This window comes from Lampetra planeri, chromosome 15, assembly GCF_965212315.1.
Source record: "Lampetra planeri chromosome 15, kcLamPlan1.2.h2, whole genome shotgun sequence".
Lineage (NCBI taxonomy): Eukaryota > Metazoa > Chordata > Hyperoartia > Petromyzontiformes > Petromyzontidae > Lampetra > Lampetra planeri.
In genome coordinates this window covers 13270206-13289069 of record NC_136121.1, presented here as the reverse complement: position 1 = coordinate 13289069, position 18864 = coordinate 13270206, and the positions used below count along the sequence as shown (strand labels likewise).

Genomic DNA, 18864 nt, shown 5'->3' with positions numbered 1-18864 from the left:
GGCGGAGAGGCAGACCATGGCCAGAGCAACTTCCGAAGATATTCAATACCGCCATATCGTGACGATGAATGGATCCGTGCCATGCAGTCCGTTACACGGCGTAATGCAGTAAAACAGTGTAACGCATCGGAAGGCTGCACATAAAAAACGGCGTGCACATTAACCACGTCGACGCTGGCACATCCGCGTCAACGGTGGACCACGGAGGTCCGTTGTAATTCGGGCCACATAACGCGCATGGTGATAGAGAGGGCACGGGTGCAGCACTGGCTGTGCATCTGGCGATCATGAATGCGATGGGAAATTTAATGTAGGGCGTGTGATATATTGGTATAGTGTGCGGCGTAACGCATTGTCGCGGCTGGCGTGGTTAACGCACACACAACGACGCAATGCATGAACGCTGCAATATACGTATATGCCTGCTGCTTGCAGACATTGAGGAATACTCCGTTAATAGTAATAACAACGCACAGGCCCTTTGTCAATCCCATTGCTGGATGAAGGGCTCCCCACGCCGCGTGGGTCATGGGGGCTGCTTGACCATACTTCACCACGCAGGTCAATGCAAGGCTGGTGAAGCGGGCATGCCCAGAACCGGTTTGGATATCGCTCACCACTGCTGTTAGCCACGGTCTGGAATACAACTCTGGTGGCCAGGTTCATAATGCAATGTGAAAACCACTGCGCCACCTTTCCACCCCAGGTAATATAATAGTAATACGTATACATTCGTATACATGCGTATTGCTACACATGCGATGTTATGTAATTCATGGGCAAGAACATTAGCCTGTGTGATGACAGTATTTTGTCGAAGTTAAGAGTCGGGCAGCTCTCAAATTGTCCGGGGCGATGGGGAGTGCAGGCGGAGTGGGCGCAGCTGAGTACAATGCCATCCATTGAGCCGGCAAAGCCTCAACGAGTCTCAAGAATTTGCTTTCAAGCAGCGTCCTGCGTTGGAATGTTTGGCCAATGAGCTCCATGAACGACAGCACCGACATCTCCTGCAGCCCCATGCCTACAACACCTGGCAAGCACCGATGGTCACATGTCTACTCCTCTCCGCACCGATGCAATTCATTGCTGCATATTGTGTGTTGCCTATGTTAGGGTTAAATGTTAAAGGAACCTTGTTGTTGTTATTATTAGAAACTACAACACAGGCTGAATGCTACTTAGCATTTGGGATTGGATGAAATCGGGCACATTCAGGTAGGCAATGAGATATATCTGAGAATTCAACAAAACACAGACCCTTCCAGGAACATTTAATTAATTTCTCGGAATTGGAATACGCTGAACCAAGTGAAAACAATTCAACATTTAATTTGTTAAAATCCATTAGTGACCGGGCTGAGATTTCAGAGCCAGGTTTAATCGTAGACGATTGCCCAGACTCAAACCCAAGGTCACAGTGTTATTGACTCACTGCTACGACACCGAGTCAGCCACCTAAGCCACCCGGTCACGTCGTCGAACTGGGGATATCAAAATATAATCTTCATGAGATGGCTGGGTCTCTCCTCTCTCTCTTTCTGTCTCTCATGCAGCCGACTCCGCACACATGATAGAGCAGCGAGCCAGCACCAAACGAGATCCTGGGTTCAAATCCCAGGCTCCCACAAGAGATTAGATCGGGACAAAATGTGCAGTGTTTATACTGTACTCTACAAGTGGCTGACCTCACAAGCGTCGTCGTCCCCCACCCTGACAGAGTGCGACTCCCAAAGGGCTGCCGCATTTCCTGCTTCTCAAAAGTGGCCACCCCTCTCCGTCCCCTTCTTTCCCCTTCGCCCCCGCCCCCCTCGCAGGGCAAACATCGCGTGGAAATCTCAACGGGAAATTTCGGCTCCGCTGGTCGCATTAAACATCTCGCCGTCGAACAAATACGGCGGTCACCGCATCGCGCGGCGCTTTCAGACGCGCTCCTGCGGCCGTCTGGAATGCTCTTCCTTCCGATATTCGGAAGCCACTGGAGCTGTGCACTTTTAAATCATCGAGATTGAACTCTCATTTCTTTAGAAGTGCTTTTTGTGTTTAGTTTGTTGTCCTTCCTCCACACCTCCGATTTCACGGTTCGCTGCGTACGGTGCGAAATAAGTTCAACATACATACATACAACCCTGTCGCCATGCGATACAATCATTCTCAATGCGATGCGTTTTCCTCCTTTTCCTCCTCCTCCTGAATATCAATGAGATGGTCTATCACAGGGTTCGTCAACCTTCCGCGCTGTACTGGCAACCCACCGCGGTCCACGTTTGCGTCAGGTAAATCTCAGCTCAAATGCAAATTAAGCTGTTACGCGCCGCACGCGCCCGATGATTGAAACACGCTCCTTAATAAAAGGAATTGGCCAAACATCTCATTGCAGGAGTCTCCTCAGAAAGACACACAGCGAAGCTTTTACTGGGTAACGAGACAACGCTACATACACACAACGTGGAGGAGGCCTTCATCCAGCAGGAAACCCACGCAGGGTTGGAAACGAATGACACCATTATTCTGTGATCATACACGCGGAATTAACATAACTAATGTACAGCCCTTTCTCCATTCACTGCCGGATTAATGCCTCTCCGCGGTCTGTTGGGTCGTGGCTGTTGTTTGACCATACTTCACCACGCCGGTCGGCGCGGGTCTCGCTCGCCGCCGATGTTTGCTGCCGACGTGAATCTAGCTCTGGTTGCTGGCTTCGTAGGGCGGTGCCCTGACCCTATCGGAGGTTCAAATCGTGGGCAGCTGTGGCCTCTTCATTCGTCGCTCACTCGGTGAGCAATGGGCGCTTTATCTTTCCGGGATTAGTTCTTACCGAGATGTTTTTGTTGAGTAAATTGTTAAACGGGCCGTAATAGTGAAGGGGTGAAGAGGTGGCGCAGGTGGTACGGGGCTTCCTGGATAAAGCCTCGGCGAGGCGACGTGAACCTATATCATCAGGTCACTGTGAATCCTTTTGAAATTAAATTTCCACGTCTATTTTAACATTTCCCCAAAATGTCACCGTGAAATGTTTTTTTTTATTGAAACGGATTGTCAAAAAAATATATGTGTCCTTTATGATGCTACTGCTATGTGAACGGTTGGCTTATTAAAATCGGTTTTCTCATTCTCTATTTTCATCACGATGCCAACGCCAGACGCTCCGCTTGATTATGAGCCAAGCACTGGCACGAGGCTCTGATCAGTGATCAAAGGGCAACGATATTGCGTCTCAGTTGCTAATCCTCAAAAGCAATATTTTTTTAAATTATTCCGTCACATCAAAAAGACGGCCTGGCAGAGAAAGACAAGTACACACAATGGTAGGCTCATACGTAGAAAGCATTCGATAGCAGGGATTCCAAAATGTCATCTTCAAATGCAAAACACGCCCAAAGTAGCCATAACATACATTGAAGAACAGCTACATTTTTCATGGAATATGAAATTTTTTCAAGGGAGTTTTTATTTAGCTCGGAACGCCCTCGTAGTTCTCAAAACTATTTCTGGATTGGAATCTTTGACAAATGTTTTGCAAATTCCCTGAATGAGTAATGACAGGGTAAAGGCACAGCCCCGTAACCACTGGCTCGTGCCACCGCTGGTGGAAGGAGCGCCTCTGCTAGAGGGAGCTCTATGGAACCCCTCTCCATAGTGTGTATTTGGCCTACTCTTCCACGCTGGCCACACATCCCTCGGGATAGGTGGGAGTACCCACACTTTACCCCACCACGTGCGACCTGCCAGTCGATCGTGGCGAACTCATTCACACTGCCGAAGAAACTTGCCCTGGTGTTGCGGCTGTCGCGCGTGGAGGGAGCAGCTTGAATATTGTGATTGAAATCAAGAACTATACTTCTATGAACAGCAATACATGATTTCCCAAGGAGCGATTACACGAGAACCGTTAACAACGTACGCAATGGCCGCCTGCACACAATCGGCTACCGCCTGCATCGGTCCGTGCATCAGGCCGATACAGGGGGGCGCCACGGTGGCGAGATGTTAACTCCCTTGCCTGGTATACAGGGGGTCGTGGGTTTAATCACGACCCTGACGCCTGCTGTATATTTGGAGTTTGCATGTTCTCGTGGTCGTGTGGATTTTTCTCCTGGTCCTCCAGTTTTTCCCTCCACATTTAGAATCAACATGCGAGTATATGGCTGCTATACTTCCACGTGATAAGCCACTTTGTAGAGGCATAATTTGTGGCCAGGTCGAGCAGCCTTCGATCTCACGCGTCCGTATGCCTCGCCTCGCCGCGCGCGACACCGGGCGACGGAAACGTTAATCCCGCCACGCGCGCGCCGCCCAGGCTCACGGAAACTCGCCGCGCTGCCATGGAGACGAGCGTTTGGAGAAGCCACGGAGCTGATCTGTATTCCCCTCACTGTGGCGAGCGGCACCGCTCGCCCACTCCCCCGCTCACCCACTCCTCACTCGAACGCTCAAACGATCTACCCCCGTCCACTCAGTCAGCCACTCACCACGTTTGTTCGCTCGGTCAAAAAAATACAAAATGTATTTTTAATTTTTTTATTTTACCAGGTAAGCTCCGCCGAGCTATGTAGCTCTTTTTCAGAAGCGACAAATGATGGCTCAACAAAGTGGCTTATCATCGTGTGGAAATTTAAAGCGGCCAAATACTCGCCGAGGCTTTCCGGGATAATAAACAACATTGTGATTTGTTACGTAACGCGTCGCGCACTCCCGGGGCTATTCCCTCGTCCACAGCTGGGGTCGCAGAGTGGCTGTGCCCCCTGGGAAGGAGATGCCAAGACACATAACCATCTGTAACAATTCATGCCACCCTGCGATTCAACACAATTCACGGTAGCAATTAAATTCAAGAATCGATTCGTTTTCTTCTGTTTTTTTGTTTTGTTTAGGTCTCGTTTATATTTGTGTCGTGTTTATTCTGCCTCGTTCGCACAGTTTTGCTCGGTCCATCAGCCGAAACGTTAACGTCGCTGTACAATTTGCGCAATCCTTAAATGATCCATCCCAACGCGTGTGTGTATATCGTGAGGAATTCAAATCTGATACCTTCTGTAAATTATGAGAGAGGCCATCACAACAGGTACATGTGTTCGAATGGAAAGAAGGCAAATCTCCAATCGTGCCTTGCTTGTATCATATGACCACTAAAATGCGTGTAAAATGCCCTCAGCCTCGTCTCAACAACCCGCTCAAATCATCTGAACGTGTGCTCGTAGTATTGCTCGTCGTCCAATCAGGCGCATATAACGAGTGCAAGGATTGCTTCCAAACCGGACGGGGGGGGGGGGGGGTGTGAACTTACTTCTCGCAGAAAGTGTGCAGGCACGGCAGGACCTTGGGGTTGATGTAGCGCTCCAGGCAGATGCTGCAGATCAAGAACTGCTTGTCGATCTGCCGCACAACGGGGCTCGAGCTGCTGCTGGCGCTGCTGGTTCCCACGGCGACCCCGTCCGCGCTGCTGCTACTGCTGCTCGTCGCCATAGTCCGTCGTCACGGCGACACCATCCCAGCCTGACGGCGCGCCGTCGACGCGCACGCAGAGACAAAAGATCGGCCGTATAAATTAAGATGAAGGTTTTTAAAGGCTGTCGAGGCAAGCGCTGTTCGCGAGCGACTATGAAAGCCGGCACGGCGCACGAGGGGGCGAGTGGCCAACACCACACCCGGCCCCACATGTACGCACACATACACACTGACACAGTATACCTTACATCGGTTCACGTAATCAGACACGATGAGGTCAAATTAGCCCTTTGTTTAACATTTCTATGAATGAAGTCGTGAGAGAAAAACAAACAGTGGCCAATTTCTCCACTTAAACATAGACTGCGGTTGAATGTCTGCCTCCAGTCTACGAAGTGTCTTGACTTTCGCAGTCATCCCTGTGATGTGCGCGTCTCGGCATCCTGTTCAGCACCGAGAGAAGAGCACTGCATTTAGACAATCCATTTTTTAAAACCGTATTGCAACACCGTGGATTTCTATTGCATATGAATGTGACCCGTATCATCCCAATATGCTGTACAGAAAACATAGGCAAGGGCAGTTAATGGACTTGCAGAGGAGCAGGGGAGCAGACAACACGGATAGCTGATGGGAGAGGAGTTTCAGACCACAGGGGCAGCAGAAGAGAATGAGCGACCCTCCCACCGAGTCTTAGTTGCTGGAGCGTAGTGAGTGGAGGGGCGTAGAGTGAGATGATAGGTAGGAGAGCGTGTGGAGGGGAATAGAGTGAGATGAGAGGGGAGAGGTAGGAGAGTGCGTGGAGGGGAGTAGAGTGAGATGAGAGGTATGAGAGTGTGGAGGGGCGTAGAGTGAGATGATAGGTAGGAGAGCGTGTGGAGGGGAGTAGAGTGAGATGAGAGGGGAGATGTAGGAGAGTGTGTGGAGGGGAGTAGAGTGAGATGAGAGGTGAGTGATCGTGTGGAGGGGAGTAGAGTGAGATGATAGGTGAGTGATCGTGTGGAGGGGAGTAGAGTGAGATGAGAGGGGAGAGGTAGGAGAGTGTGTGGAGGGGCGTAGCGTCAGATGAGAGGTGAGAGTAAACTGATCTGGGATTTAGTTAATCAACTAATGAGAATTCTTGACTAACTGTCCAGCAGGCAGACTCTGGACAGGAAGGCCTATAGGCTGACGGAATAACATAAATATTATTTTTAGGGCAAAACACAATTGTTTCTAATTAGTTTGATTACACGTAATCCTCCACATCCCTTTGTGCTGAACGAGTCCCAGATTACTCATGGGCAGTTATCGCCAAGAACGGGCCAGGCTCTGCAACCAGGTTTATTTACTTAAACAATTGCTACTACTACGTAACATTAGTCCAGAAGGACAATACTGTTAAAAAAAGACGATGGTTACAGCAACATGTCTGTCCATTCATTGATTTACTTTATGATTCATAATATTGCAGAACAGTGCATAATGAGTGTTAATACCACATGACCATTAATATTTGACACGGGAAGGTCACCCTGGGGAGTTGCGGATGAGATAGGATGTTGTGAGTGCCTCCGCATTCGCAACATCCTTTCACCCTTCCTCACCGACCCACGGTATCACCTCCCTCGCCCTCACACCGCGGCGAGGGGCGTGCCCCCGCTGATGAAGCATTGCCGAGAGCCTCGAATATTTCTAGCGAAGCGGAAAATCAGGGCTGTGTGCCGCGTGCGAGTGTGTGACATATCGGGTGAGCGGTCGCGTAGCGGTTGGCGCGCCGAGCTAAAAACCCGGTGACACGAGTTCAATTTCCGCTCACGGCCAACATCAGTGACGATTATTTGAACCGGTCCTGGGCCTACCCTAGGTCGACTCAGCCTCAAATGAGTACCTGGTGTGGTGTGTAAACATCGCCACTAGGGAGATAAAGTCGGTCGGGCGTGATGTTGTCCACCCACTCGTGTACCATTCCAGCCTTCAGGAGGTGCTCGTTAACAGCACTTGCCTCAACAGTCTATTAAGGCTATCCGGGGGATCTTTGTCTTTGTGACACATTTCCTGACAAGGCCTGCAGCTCCCGCCGCCCTCCGACCACCGCTGCCTGACCCCTGACCTCATCTCCTCTCTGCACGAAGCCCGCTCCTCTGTTCTCGAGGGCCACCAATCCCAAATGCGACATCAACATTCAGCCGGCGTGCGCAGGCGTCTGCACCAACCCGAGCTGTGGCCCACGGCCGCCGGCGAACAATGAAAATTCCCGGACGGTTTATAAATGAAAGGCGATATTTTTCACCAAAACCGATCGCTCAGGGGAGAGGAAGTGAGTTGGGAAAACAATGCGGGCGAGGAGGGGGAATATGGCTCGGCAAGCCCCTTCACAAGCCGAGCCCAAGCAACGCTCGCTCCATTGCCTCACCCGGGCCACCCCCTGGGACCCAACGTTCAGTGTGAATGTAGCAGCGGTTACTCAGCACAACATCACGTGGTGTCACGTAACGCGAGGCGTCACTCCCAATTGAATGACCTGACTGTACGATTCATCGGTGTGCATTCGTTCCAGGGAGCTTGTTGGTCAGGATTGTGTCGATGGTTTGTATTCAGCGGTAGAGCGAAGGAGGCTGCAAGTAGGTGGGGTTGTAAGTTAAAATCCTGGTTGGGGGTTGACTCAGCCAATCATCCTTCCAGAGTCGATTCGATGAGTACCACTTCGTGGGGAAGTCAACAGTGGTCTTACAGCCCTGCATAGGCTCGTCCCCATCACAGGAATGTGGAATTGACGCCACTAGATCAGGGCTGTAAACAAGTTAATTTGAGCCGGAAATCACGGACGTTTGTTTATTTGCGTTGATGGGACTGAAAGGAAAAGGCAAAGACACACACGGGAATCGCAGTGCACCAGCCCCGGGCTAAATAATTAATCATATCCGAGCGCTAAGAGCGCGGTCGCACGATGGGTACCAGACTAAATTCTTCCTCAAGTTGTTCACGTGCGAAAGATGGGAATAGAAAAAACATCCATGACGAGGTTTGAGCGGGCGAGATGTGAGGACAGAGAGAGAGGGAGGGAGAGAGGGGGCGGGCACAATGAATGCCCCTTCCCCAGCCGCCTGCTTAGAATCACAAAATGTGCTGGAGCTGCACGCAGGACATCTGCAAAGGATTTTCCTTTTCGGTGAAAGGCGCGGTCACAAAATCGGCAAAAAAAAAAGTAGAAAACTACTCGCGCCGCTCCCACGGCCCACGCAAGGCCCTCCCGCACGGCACGGCGAGGCCCAGGCCCGGCGGGAAGACGACACGCGGACCGAGGGCCCCCCCCCACGACGCACGCCGTGGCGCAGTGAAAACGCACGTCGCTTCACCGCGACAGACACCGAATGTCAGAGCCGGTCCCGGAGGTTTGCTCGTGTTCAACAAATGCCGCTGAAGCGATGTGCTCTTAGAAGGCCAGGGGGCTGAAAGGATGTGTATAATGAAAAAAAAAAGTTCATTTTTTTTATGTGGATGGGAAAATATATATGGGTAGGTGGCGAACCGTCTGTCGTGGTATTTTGTGGCTTCAAAGGGTTGCCACGATGTCCGATGACGATCATCGCGATATCAATTTCCCAAAACGTAATTATATTGCACATTAATTGTAACGTTTTTCAGCTTTGCTCTACTGCCAGTTTGAATACAATACACGAGACGATGTGCCTCCTTCTCATTGCATACGTGATTATAGCACGTTCAGTATAAAGATCACTTTAAATGTTATTCAACTCACAGGTCGCTCAGCATAAGCCTGCCAAAGATAGGACTTCCATTCATTGCAACTTTACAATCTGTTTTGCTTACAGAGCACATTACGTCAGTTGCAAAAGAAAATTATTCAACTATGAAATGACCTCCAAAAACGATGACTTCATACAACCGCCATGCCGTCAATTCCACCAGAAAACGTTTTGCAAAGCACTAATTTAATGGGTAAAGAGCTAATTATTTAGATTATTTAGACTTGGCTTAGATCGCGTAAATGTGTCGTACACCCACCTCCACCCGACGCAGCCAATAAGCAAGGTGCGTTCTACGAGTTCATTATCGTGTTTGTTATTTCGTAAAAATAAACATATTTCCAAAACCAAATAGCGCAGCGATAATTATCACGGAGACAATAATATTTTCGCTCAACGGACGATACTTACCGTGGAAGCTTGTATCGTGCGATGTATAACAGTATCCGTGGTACGCATTTGTAACAGAACGGCAAACCCAGTGCCTCGTTAGCGATGAGTGTGGCCCTCCTTGCGTGCAGCTCCACTCGCCCCCCCCAGGTGGGGGCTAAGTGCTGCCCGCGCCGTACGCGGTGATGTCATAGGAGTGGAAAGCCAAAGGGAGGCTGCTTTCACGACTAAGGATGGTAATAAGCCGGGTTCAGCCCCTTGCATAGCCACTGCTGCATGAAGGCCTCACCATCTTATCTTTTTGTCTCTATAGGTGCGCCCTTCACTCAATGAATTTAAGATAATTTAAAAAAAACGGTGACAGAATAGAATGATTTCGATGGCAGGGGCGTTCAAGGGCTGGGGAATGAGTGACCACGATGGAGGGTACTTAGGGGTCACGGAAGGGTAGGGGACGAACAGGAAGGAGCGGAGGGGCGAGGGGAGGGAAGAGGAGGTGCAATAGAGAAGAGCATTGGTTCCACGCCGCCCCCTCCACCATCCCGCTCTAACGAGCGAGAAGTGTGGTCAAGCAACCCCCAAGATGAACACTGATTAAAAAAAACATGTTTTAATTTAAACCACGTGCGTTTCTCTGCAGCGCAATGAGCTCATCTGACACGACACCACGGTTTGATTGTTCATTCATTTCCTGCGAGAGGCTTCCATGCAGAGTGTGGATCCAAGAGAAAGCTGTCACAATGCTCGCCTTGCCTGGGACGCCCTTCTCTCCCGTTACTGCATCGCAGTAATCGTCAAAGACGCACGGCGTCGACTTGCGGGGAGGCCTTCGCCCAGCAGTGGCTTGGCCACTAGTGCAGACGCCTGCGCACGCCGGCTGAATGTTGATGTCGCATTTGGGATTGGTGGCCCTCGAGAACAGAGGAGCGGGCTTCGTGCAGAGAGGAGATGAGGTCAGGGGTCAGGCAGCGGTGGTCGGAGGGCTGGTACATCTTCAGCGTCGCATTTGCTTGTGACGAGCTGCTGGTGCTGAAGGTCTTTAGGAGGGTGCAGCCATCGTGAGAGCGAGCAGCTGGTGCACGAGTGGCTCGTGTCGGGAGAAGGGGCCGTCTGCCGCCACGGTGCAAGAGACGAGGATTTTTTTTTTTCAAAACTCATCTCCGCCTTCCGTGTGACTCATTAGCGATCCCAATGCCGTGTGCAGCTGCGTGCAGACAGAAATGTAAATACAGCCAACGCACGCCGGCAATATACCTCTTCCAAGCCTCCATCACGTAACAAATATGTAAACTAGCTATTGCTACCCAGACCTATTCTCTTGCACACTCATTACATAACATCATCGACGTATACAGGATGCATATTGTGCACCGGGCTATGCTGCCGATGAACCGGGTCGACATGATTTAAATTCCCAGGGACGGTTCACATTAGTGGCGAGTGATATCTGAATGGGTCCTGGGCACCCCCCACTATCTTTAGCAGTCCACACTGACCCACGTGTTCAAGTGTGGTCAAACAACCCCCATGGGGGAGGCCTTCATCCAGCAGCGGATTGACACAGGGCAGTACATTAAATCCTGTGCAGCGATGCCCGATTATTACACCGAGAAGCATATGCAAGAGCTGAGTTCATGCACAGGAAGGAGGGAAAAAACCAACATAAATTGCACCGTTGTAGTTTGCGAAGGGTAGTTTAAGTGCTGGATGCTACCAGTAAATCGTGGCTTCTCATCCATAATTGTCGGGCTTTGTGCATCACAACCGCAGCCTCCGGTCTTTCTAATCCCAGCAAGCTCAGCGTCCAAACTCTGGGCCGAGAATATTGATTGAATGGAATGAATTTTAGCCTCAAGGCTATGACATTGCAAAGTCTATCAAACATAATATATTTATTATAAATGCTGGCTGCTTGAGCCTGGCACAGAGCCACATATGTTGCTAAAATATTAAACACGAGGAGCCCAGACTATGCATATGCATACTGGCAGGTGGACCGGTGGCGTTTTCAGATTGATGGTTCGAAGGCGCCTGCCATTTCAATTGTATGTTCATTCAAATCAAGCAAGCTTGCAGGACCAAACGTATTTGCAGGACTTACATATTGAAATTTTATACCATTAAGCGCGATGCATTTCTCGTTATTCTGACACCTATTCGTATTTTACAAATTGTTTATACACAACCTTCTAGGCGAAGGGCCAAATGTAACGTTTTGGAATCACCTGGAAAATTGCTTCATTAGGATCTGTGCCCAGAACCCTTCAAAGATCCATCTTGTAACAACCTCTAGATTGTGCCCCACACCTGCACAGTGGATACCCGTGCCGATCTGCTAAATTGGAAGTTTCAAGAAAGACAACGAAACGTACATTTATATTATAAATACAAATGTACCGTCACTAGCAATCGGGCAAAAACCATCGACTCACCACTACCCTTGAGCACCTGGCTTAATCTGTACCCTGGCTTCCCCAGCCCTGTATCTCAACACCGCAGCAGGTTAAATACCCCGAATGGGCTATTAACCCGATGCGCCACCCCTGCCAGCTCCTATTTTTAGTCGCAAAACCGCATCGTTGATTTGTTTTGCGCGTCACGCTCCGATGGCCAGGACGACTCCAGCGTTTCGCGGCGCACGGACGGAACGGTGGAGGGGAGGGGAGGGGGGGCAGTAGCCAAGAGCCCCCCCCGCTCCCCCCCCCCCACAAACAGCCCCGACCCCACCCCACACGTCCGTGGCGTACGCACACCGCCCACGCTCGCCCCGGTGTGACACAGAGCGGCGGCGAACGCGAGCAGAATGTCTGCCAAGTCCCATCATCGTCCAGCTGCCCCGACGAGCACAAGGGGGGCTCGGCCGCCTCACGGGCTGCTGATGATCACCCCGCACCCCCCCCACTGACCGGCACTTCGCCGCACCCCGCACCCCCCCCCTTCCCCCCATATCATCGTGACTTTAAAAAAACATCGCGCAGGTAGCAAAAGGGGTTCGTTGCCCCCAACACAAATGTTTCGAGGGCGACCGTTGTACGTCACGGACCATTTCTGAGATTTTTCACGAATGTAAAATTAAAAGATGCATTTCTACAATCTTTTAACAAATCGTGAGAAGAACACTTGACGAGGAAAAACAATTTTTTTGCCGCTTCGAAACGCTCGTCTGTGTGCGCTAACTGCTCACGTGCTGCGCTGGCATTTGTTTGTCGAAACGAAACGACCAAAATATGTTTTCTTGTTCAAGGTATAGGCTCTGGCGCGCTGCTGCTGCTGCTGCTAACAATTGCGGTTGAAAACTTTAACAAAAATTGGAGTCGCACGCTTCTATGGATTTCAAATTGTCCTCCGAGTGATGCCGCGGTGCGTGCGCCAGTTGGGAAACAGAAGGGGGGGCCCCACCCCCCATGAGCAGCGAGGCCACACCGGCCGTGTCCGGAGCCGGGTTGGGGGTGGAGGCTACAATCCCACAAAAAGGCATATTCAGGGATTAGGTTGCGTCGCAGGCAAATGTCGACCCTCACCCGCCGGGCGTCCCAGTTCGCCTTCCTCATGAGGCGCCGCAAGTTTCGCTCAACGAGCGGAGACGCGCCGTGACGCGGCGGGCGTCCATTGTGACGCGTGGGTTACTACTGTGGTCACACTCGGGGCCTTCATTTCAGTTGCGGTCTCCCCAGGTCAGTGACCGGGGGGGGGGGGATATTCCGGACCCGCCACAGCACATTGAGTTCGCCCCCCCCCCCTTCTCTGCGGTCACTGTTCATGTGTCACCTACTCCGGTCTATTGGTTACCCGCAACATACTCTTTGCTTCTTTCGGTAAAGTCCCTCCTCCCTGGCTCCTCCTCCCCTCTTGCACCACTATATAGAATCGCTTGTCACTAACAGCTCTCTTTGCCCACTACAGTAATTTTGTTTTCTGCTGTGGTTGTCCCACCGGATGACGGAAGCTTGTGTTGCTTCCAAAACGTTGTGATTTAATTTAGTTATTTCTATTTTAAATTTTTTTCATTTTTTTTCACCTACGTGACTTTACCGATAGAACCAAAGAGTATGGATCCTTGCAGTCACGAAAACTTCAAATCTAGAATTCGGTGAGAAATTTAATCTCCTTGTTGCAGAGCTTGACAGCCATTTGGGAGTCTGCTCAGTACGTCATACCTCTAGGGTAAATTAAATGGGAAATCGCGCGTGGTTATCTTATATTGAGATACGTTTCTACCATGGGAATGTACGATTCCCCACAGGATCACCGTCCCTGTCTCGATCCGTCTTGATTAACTTCCCCTTGAGAATCAATGCACCCAAGTGATTAAGACTCACGATTTAATTCAAGAATCGATTAATTTAGTGACCTGCCTTGGGGGTCACGTGCAAACACGTACGAGGCAGGAACCACATTTTTCCACGGGAGATTTGATGCGTGCATCGCGAGCTAGAGGAATCGATATTATTCCGTGCGTCGATGCATTATCATCGGCCAGGATCATCAACCCATTGCGGGACGAGGCCCTCCCCCGAGCAGTTACCACCTCGCACATTATCGCCGTGCGATAATTATCCATCTCGCGCCTGCACACGCGGTCATCTCACCGCTCCCGCCCCGTGGCGGGCGGCCCCTTGGGCGTCGTAGCACCCTCAAATGGAGGCTTTTACCCAGCAGCGTGTAACGCTAACGACCGCGGCCACACCCGGGAGCCGCCGAGACCGGGTGGAGTGTGGAGCGCTGAGCAGCGTAGACCTGGATGAGGACGACGATGCGATGCTCTGCACGGGGAGTGGCATGTGTCAAGACCGCCATCTTATCACCGACCGAGCTCCACCCTAAGATCTTCGACTAAAGCACAAACTAACACGATGATCCAAATGGCATAGTTGGCTCAACTCAGCTTCAAAATACCAATATCATCATCATCATGAATCGTTGCATAATCATCAGCTATAATATATCTACTGCTGGATGAGGGGCTTCTCAGGCCATCGCCATCTCTTATAGTCTACAGAGAAAACTTGGCAACACCCTCCTGAATGAAGGGTCCCGAGACCCAGTGAGGCTTTCTGCGTTAACAAGCGGAGTAATAACGATGACGGAAGGGCATATTTTACACCGACGGTCTACCTTCGCAGATGACTCGGCTACATTATTTCTACGAAGGCGACGCCAGCGTCTGGTGCCACCTGGTGCCATGTGACGTCGCCACGGGGGCACCAAGAGATTAAAACAACCGATATGGATCATCACAGGAAACATGCAAAGTTGGCAATGTGATTGGCCCAGCATTCGTCCAATATTTCAAATTTTAATCTGGACGGGAGGAAGAATATCCTCACAAAAACCAGAAGCGGTGAGAACTCGGCTGTTCTTGTGCATTCCTACGCCAAGGACACACACACCGTGAGGCTTAAATGGTTCGGGAAAGGTTTACAGATCTTCTCGGATGGCTACCTTTACAAGAGGGCAGTCCTGGATAAATCAGGACAGGTGGCAACCCTAGGCACACCGGGTGTGGCGGGCAGCTTCACGCTTCCCGCACGGACGGTTCTGGCGATGCAGCCTCAGCTCCTGCCCTCTCGCTCAGGAGCACACGCAATCACGTGACCGTCCTGCATTCATTCAATAATTAATTCATTGAGCATGGGCAAAAACGATTGCTTCAGTGTTAAAGCTCAAATTTCTGACGAACATTTATAAAATCGTGAATGAGCAGAGGCGGGGTGGGGTGGCTCAGAGGTCAGGGGACTGAGCTGACACCGTTGGGATCCTGGGTTTGAACCCAGAAAGTCACCTGAGATTAAACCGGGTTCTCAGGTATAGCGGAGTTGATGGTCTCAGCCCGCTCGCCACAATGATTGGGACACAATTTGATCACGTTAAAAATTTGGTTGTGCACTTAATTTTTCTCATCACAATAACGAATGAGCAAACGAAATGAGCAAACGCAGTCGGCATTCGCATGCGCAGGAGTCGGGGAGCGGCTCTGGTGAGGGCGGGCGGGCGATCTGTACCGTTTGATGTCGCACCTCCCGCTCTCACGCACGCTCGCACTGTATCAACTATCAGTACTGGCGTCCGTCCCAGCATCTTCCAGCGAACAACTCGAAACCCCGGATCCAGTGTGCATGTTTTCCTTTGTTATTCTTACTCGGATGCCCTCCGTTACACGCCTACACATGTACAAAACGCCCGTTTATATTTTATACCGCGTCCCCCCGTCATCCTGCACCGTTACATCTGGCCCCGTGTAAAACGATTGCTTCTCCGCCCCGATGATTTTTTCTTCTTCTCTCGACCACACATCACGCGCACGCGCAAATAAAGGAGACGGTCGCGAAGAGTTCGACATTGCGGTTACTCACATTGCTCATGCGGTGGAGAAGGGCTGGCCAGCGACGCGGGCGTCGGTAAACGTGCGAGCGACGATGCGTTCACATCCCTGGCGTGGCCACGGTGCGTTAGGCCAGAGAACGCGGCGGCGGCGGCGGAGGATACGAGCGTTGCACGCGCCAAGCCCCGCCGACTGCACTGCAGCACTCACCACTCCTCCCTCCTGCCCCCCCCCCCTGACGCCGAGTCGCACATCCACGCAATGCCCTCCCACCCCCACCTCTCATCTCCCCCTTCGCTCGCTCGCACGCTCGCTCCATCCCTCCTCCGTCCTCCACTCCCCCTCCACATCCCCATTGGCTGCCTTGGGCTTTTGCTGTGAATAACGTCACTGGATCATAACGGGAAATAACAACCCCTTGCAGCGAATCACTTCCCCACGCACCGCACATTTTTTTTCCTAAAATCTAGAATGTCTTGTGAATGCACGCGCGCACGTACACACACGCGCGCGCGTGGAAGCACGCGCATACGCGTACACACAAACACGCTCGCTCTCTATATGCCTGCAGCTCTTGATCTCTTGGCGCATAACAAACAGGCAGCGTAATTGTATCACCCGCCACGTCTCAAATGTATTAGGCGAGCTTACTCGGAGATTACAAACCACCGCATGCCACTAGTGAGCGAGTCACTAATTGGGCATGAGCACCGAATAAAAAAGAAAGATCTCCATCCATTTGGTAACTTTGCAATCATCATCATCAGCAGCAGCATTCCTGGAACGGCACTGCAAAGGGGGCATTAGTTCACAGCCGATCCTCCCCTTGCGTCATCGCATTCATGGAGAAGAGAGGCCATGGGCGGAGGAAAGAGCAAGCGGGGAAAGAAGTGATGGAGAGCACGAAAGCAGAAGTGGGTCCTCCATCTGGGAGTGGCACCCCCATCAGCGAGTGCTGCTCCTTGAGTTTCTCTCCTGACCCCTGTGACCCAGACCCCCACCACGGCATCAGCTCCGGCATTCCTGAGCCCTCTGCGGCTCCACGGATTGTAACCCTGTGCATAATTTACGAACTCCATTAACTAAGTGTCCGTAAAATATTGCGGAGCTCGAGTTAAAAACGTAAACGCTCGCACGTGTGCTTGAGCCAAAACAGAGACGAACAAGTATAGTATATGAGATAGCCGTGCTTCCTTCAGTAGCGCAGTTTGACAAAAGAGAATAACTAAATAAAGTCTTCATTTTACACCAACTTCATGCCGATTGTGGCATTGGTATCGTGTCACATGACTAAATATCCATTTGGAACTCTCGCAGAGTAACCGTCCATGTTAGAGAATGACCTGCAGAAGCAAATATCACAGATCTACCTGTGAGATCCCTAAACATGTGTTTGATTAATTATTTGGCTGCTGTAAATTTGCACATAAGCCAATTCGTTACGCTATCAGTGGGCTTTACCTGGCAAAAACATTTTTTTGTGATTTGCGTATCTTTCCTATACTTTGTACTCCTTTTGTGTTTTTTTTTTACTTTCTGAACATCTGTGAAAAACTGCTTCAGAGCTCATCGGATTTGTGCGGAATAAATAAAGATTCTGCAGTGACCTCTGGTCCACGTAAAAGAGAGCAACAATCCCGCACGCACTCTGCATCGGACTACACAGTAATATTCACTACACATGATCAAACCAATTGTTATTCTCAGAGCTGGAATTTAGTCAACCAAATTTAACGCGATGTTTGTTTGTGCACAGTCATCGGTGACTGGGTCGAGACCATCAACGTACCTCACTGCACTTGAGACCCATTAACCACGAGTGGCCCACACCCAGAGATGTGAACCCACAACCTCTGCAGCGACAGCTCAGTGCTCTGATCTCCAAGCCACTCGGCCACCTCCAGGTCAAGAATTTTTCTTGTTAAATCTCAAATGCCTTCCAGGACATCCTTAAGCCACGAGAATTAACAAGTGAATGCACTACGGTTTGCAAGACTCATAACGATGACAATCTATCCCGTAATTAAATTGACATGGTGAAAGATCATAATCCCTCCCAATGTGTACGACACACCGATGAAGGTTGAAGCAATAACTGGAAATGCAATCATTCTAACAAGGAGCTGGAAGGGCTTCAACAAATCAGAACAATGCTCGCATGAGTCATACAACCGAGACAATCACTCCAATAATTTGGTCACAAAGTCCCTGCCCACCATCCGCTTCCTACAAACACAAAACCTGGCAGCCATGGTGCTGCCACGCTTTGGAAACTGCGGGGCGGGGGGGGTGCCTTTACTTGTGAAATAGTGCGCAGCAGCCCGGGTCACGTGCGTGGGCCACACAGCTGCGAAGTATCTGAATTTGTGCAGTAGGAATCGAAACTGTGCGGATATGCACTTGTACTGTGTGCTGCGTGTTGATCGAGAGTGTGCGTTGACCAGTGACGCAACACTTTGTCGGGGTCTCTTATAGCCACCTATAGATATGTTATTGGTGCATCTCAGCCACATCTGAACGTGCTGGTTGGGTGGTGGGTGTTTGGATATCCTCCACGCCCACAGGGGCTGCACCCCCTGCTGTCAGCACAACTACCAATCCCGCGTCACCGTGCTGACGCGGACACTTTTCCTCACATCGTTCAACGTCAAAGACGGCAGCATTGGAAGAGAACGCGAGCGGTGTTTACAGATGAATGGAATGCGGCGGTCGTAATGTGCCCATTCGAAATTCCAAACGGTTCTGTGCCAAGAGCCAGCCTGGGTCTGGCACGGAGAGGCATTGCAGGGAGGGGCTTGCTTAAGTAGGGCAGCATGAGCGCCACACCGAACGTGTGGCAAGGAAAAGGGCTTGGTAGTTGACACACACGCATACATCAACTCCGCACCTCCGATTAACACGGTTGGCAACGTACGGCGCGAAAGAAATTCAGCATGCAAACTAAGGCGTGGAGCGGCG

General features: G+C 50.8%; 1 protein-coding gene across 4 annotated transcripts in view; it reads right to left on the bottom strand.

Annotated features, from left to right (window-relative positions):
* TRIM2 (tripartite motif containing 2) overlaps positions 1 to 18864 on the bottom strand; it is a 74384-nt gene that overhangs the window by 23377 nt on the left and 32143 nt on the right. For 3 of the 4 annotated variants that reach the window (XM_078601168.1, XM_078601171.1, XM_078601170.1), the window contains one exon: positions 5285 to 5493. In XM_078601168.1, the coding sequence (XP_078457294.1) occupies positions 5285 to 5463 (179 nt within the window). In that variant the 5' untranslated portion in view covers positions 5464 to 5493. Of the gene's footprint in view, positions 1 to 5284; positions 5494 to 15937; positions 16111 to 18864 lie in introns of those variants that run through there. The other variant, XM_078601169.1, reaches the window with a different exon arrangement.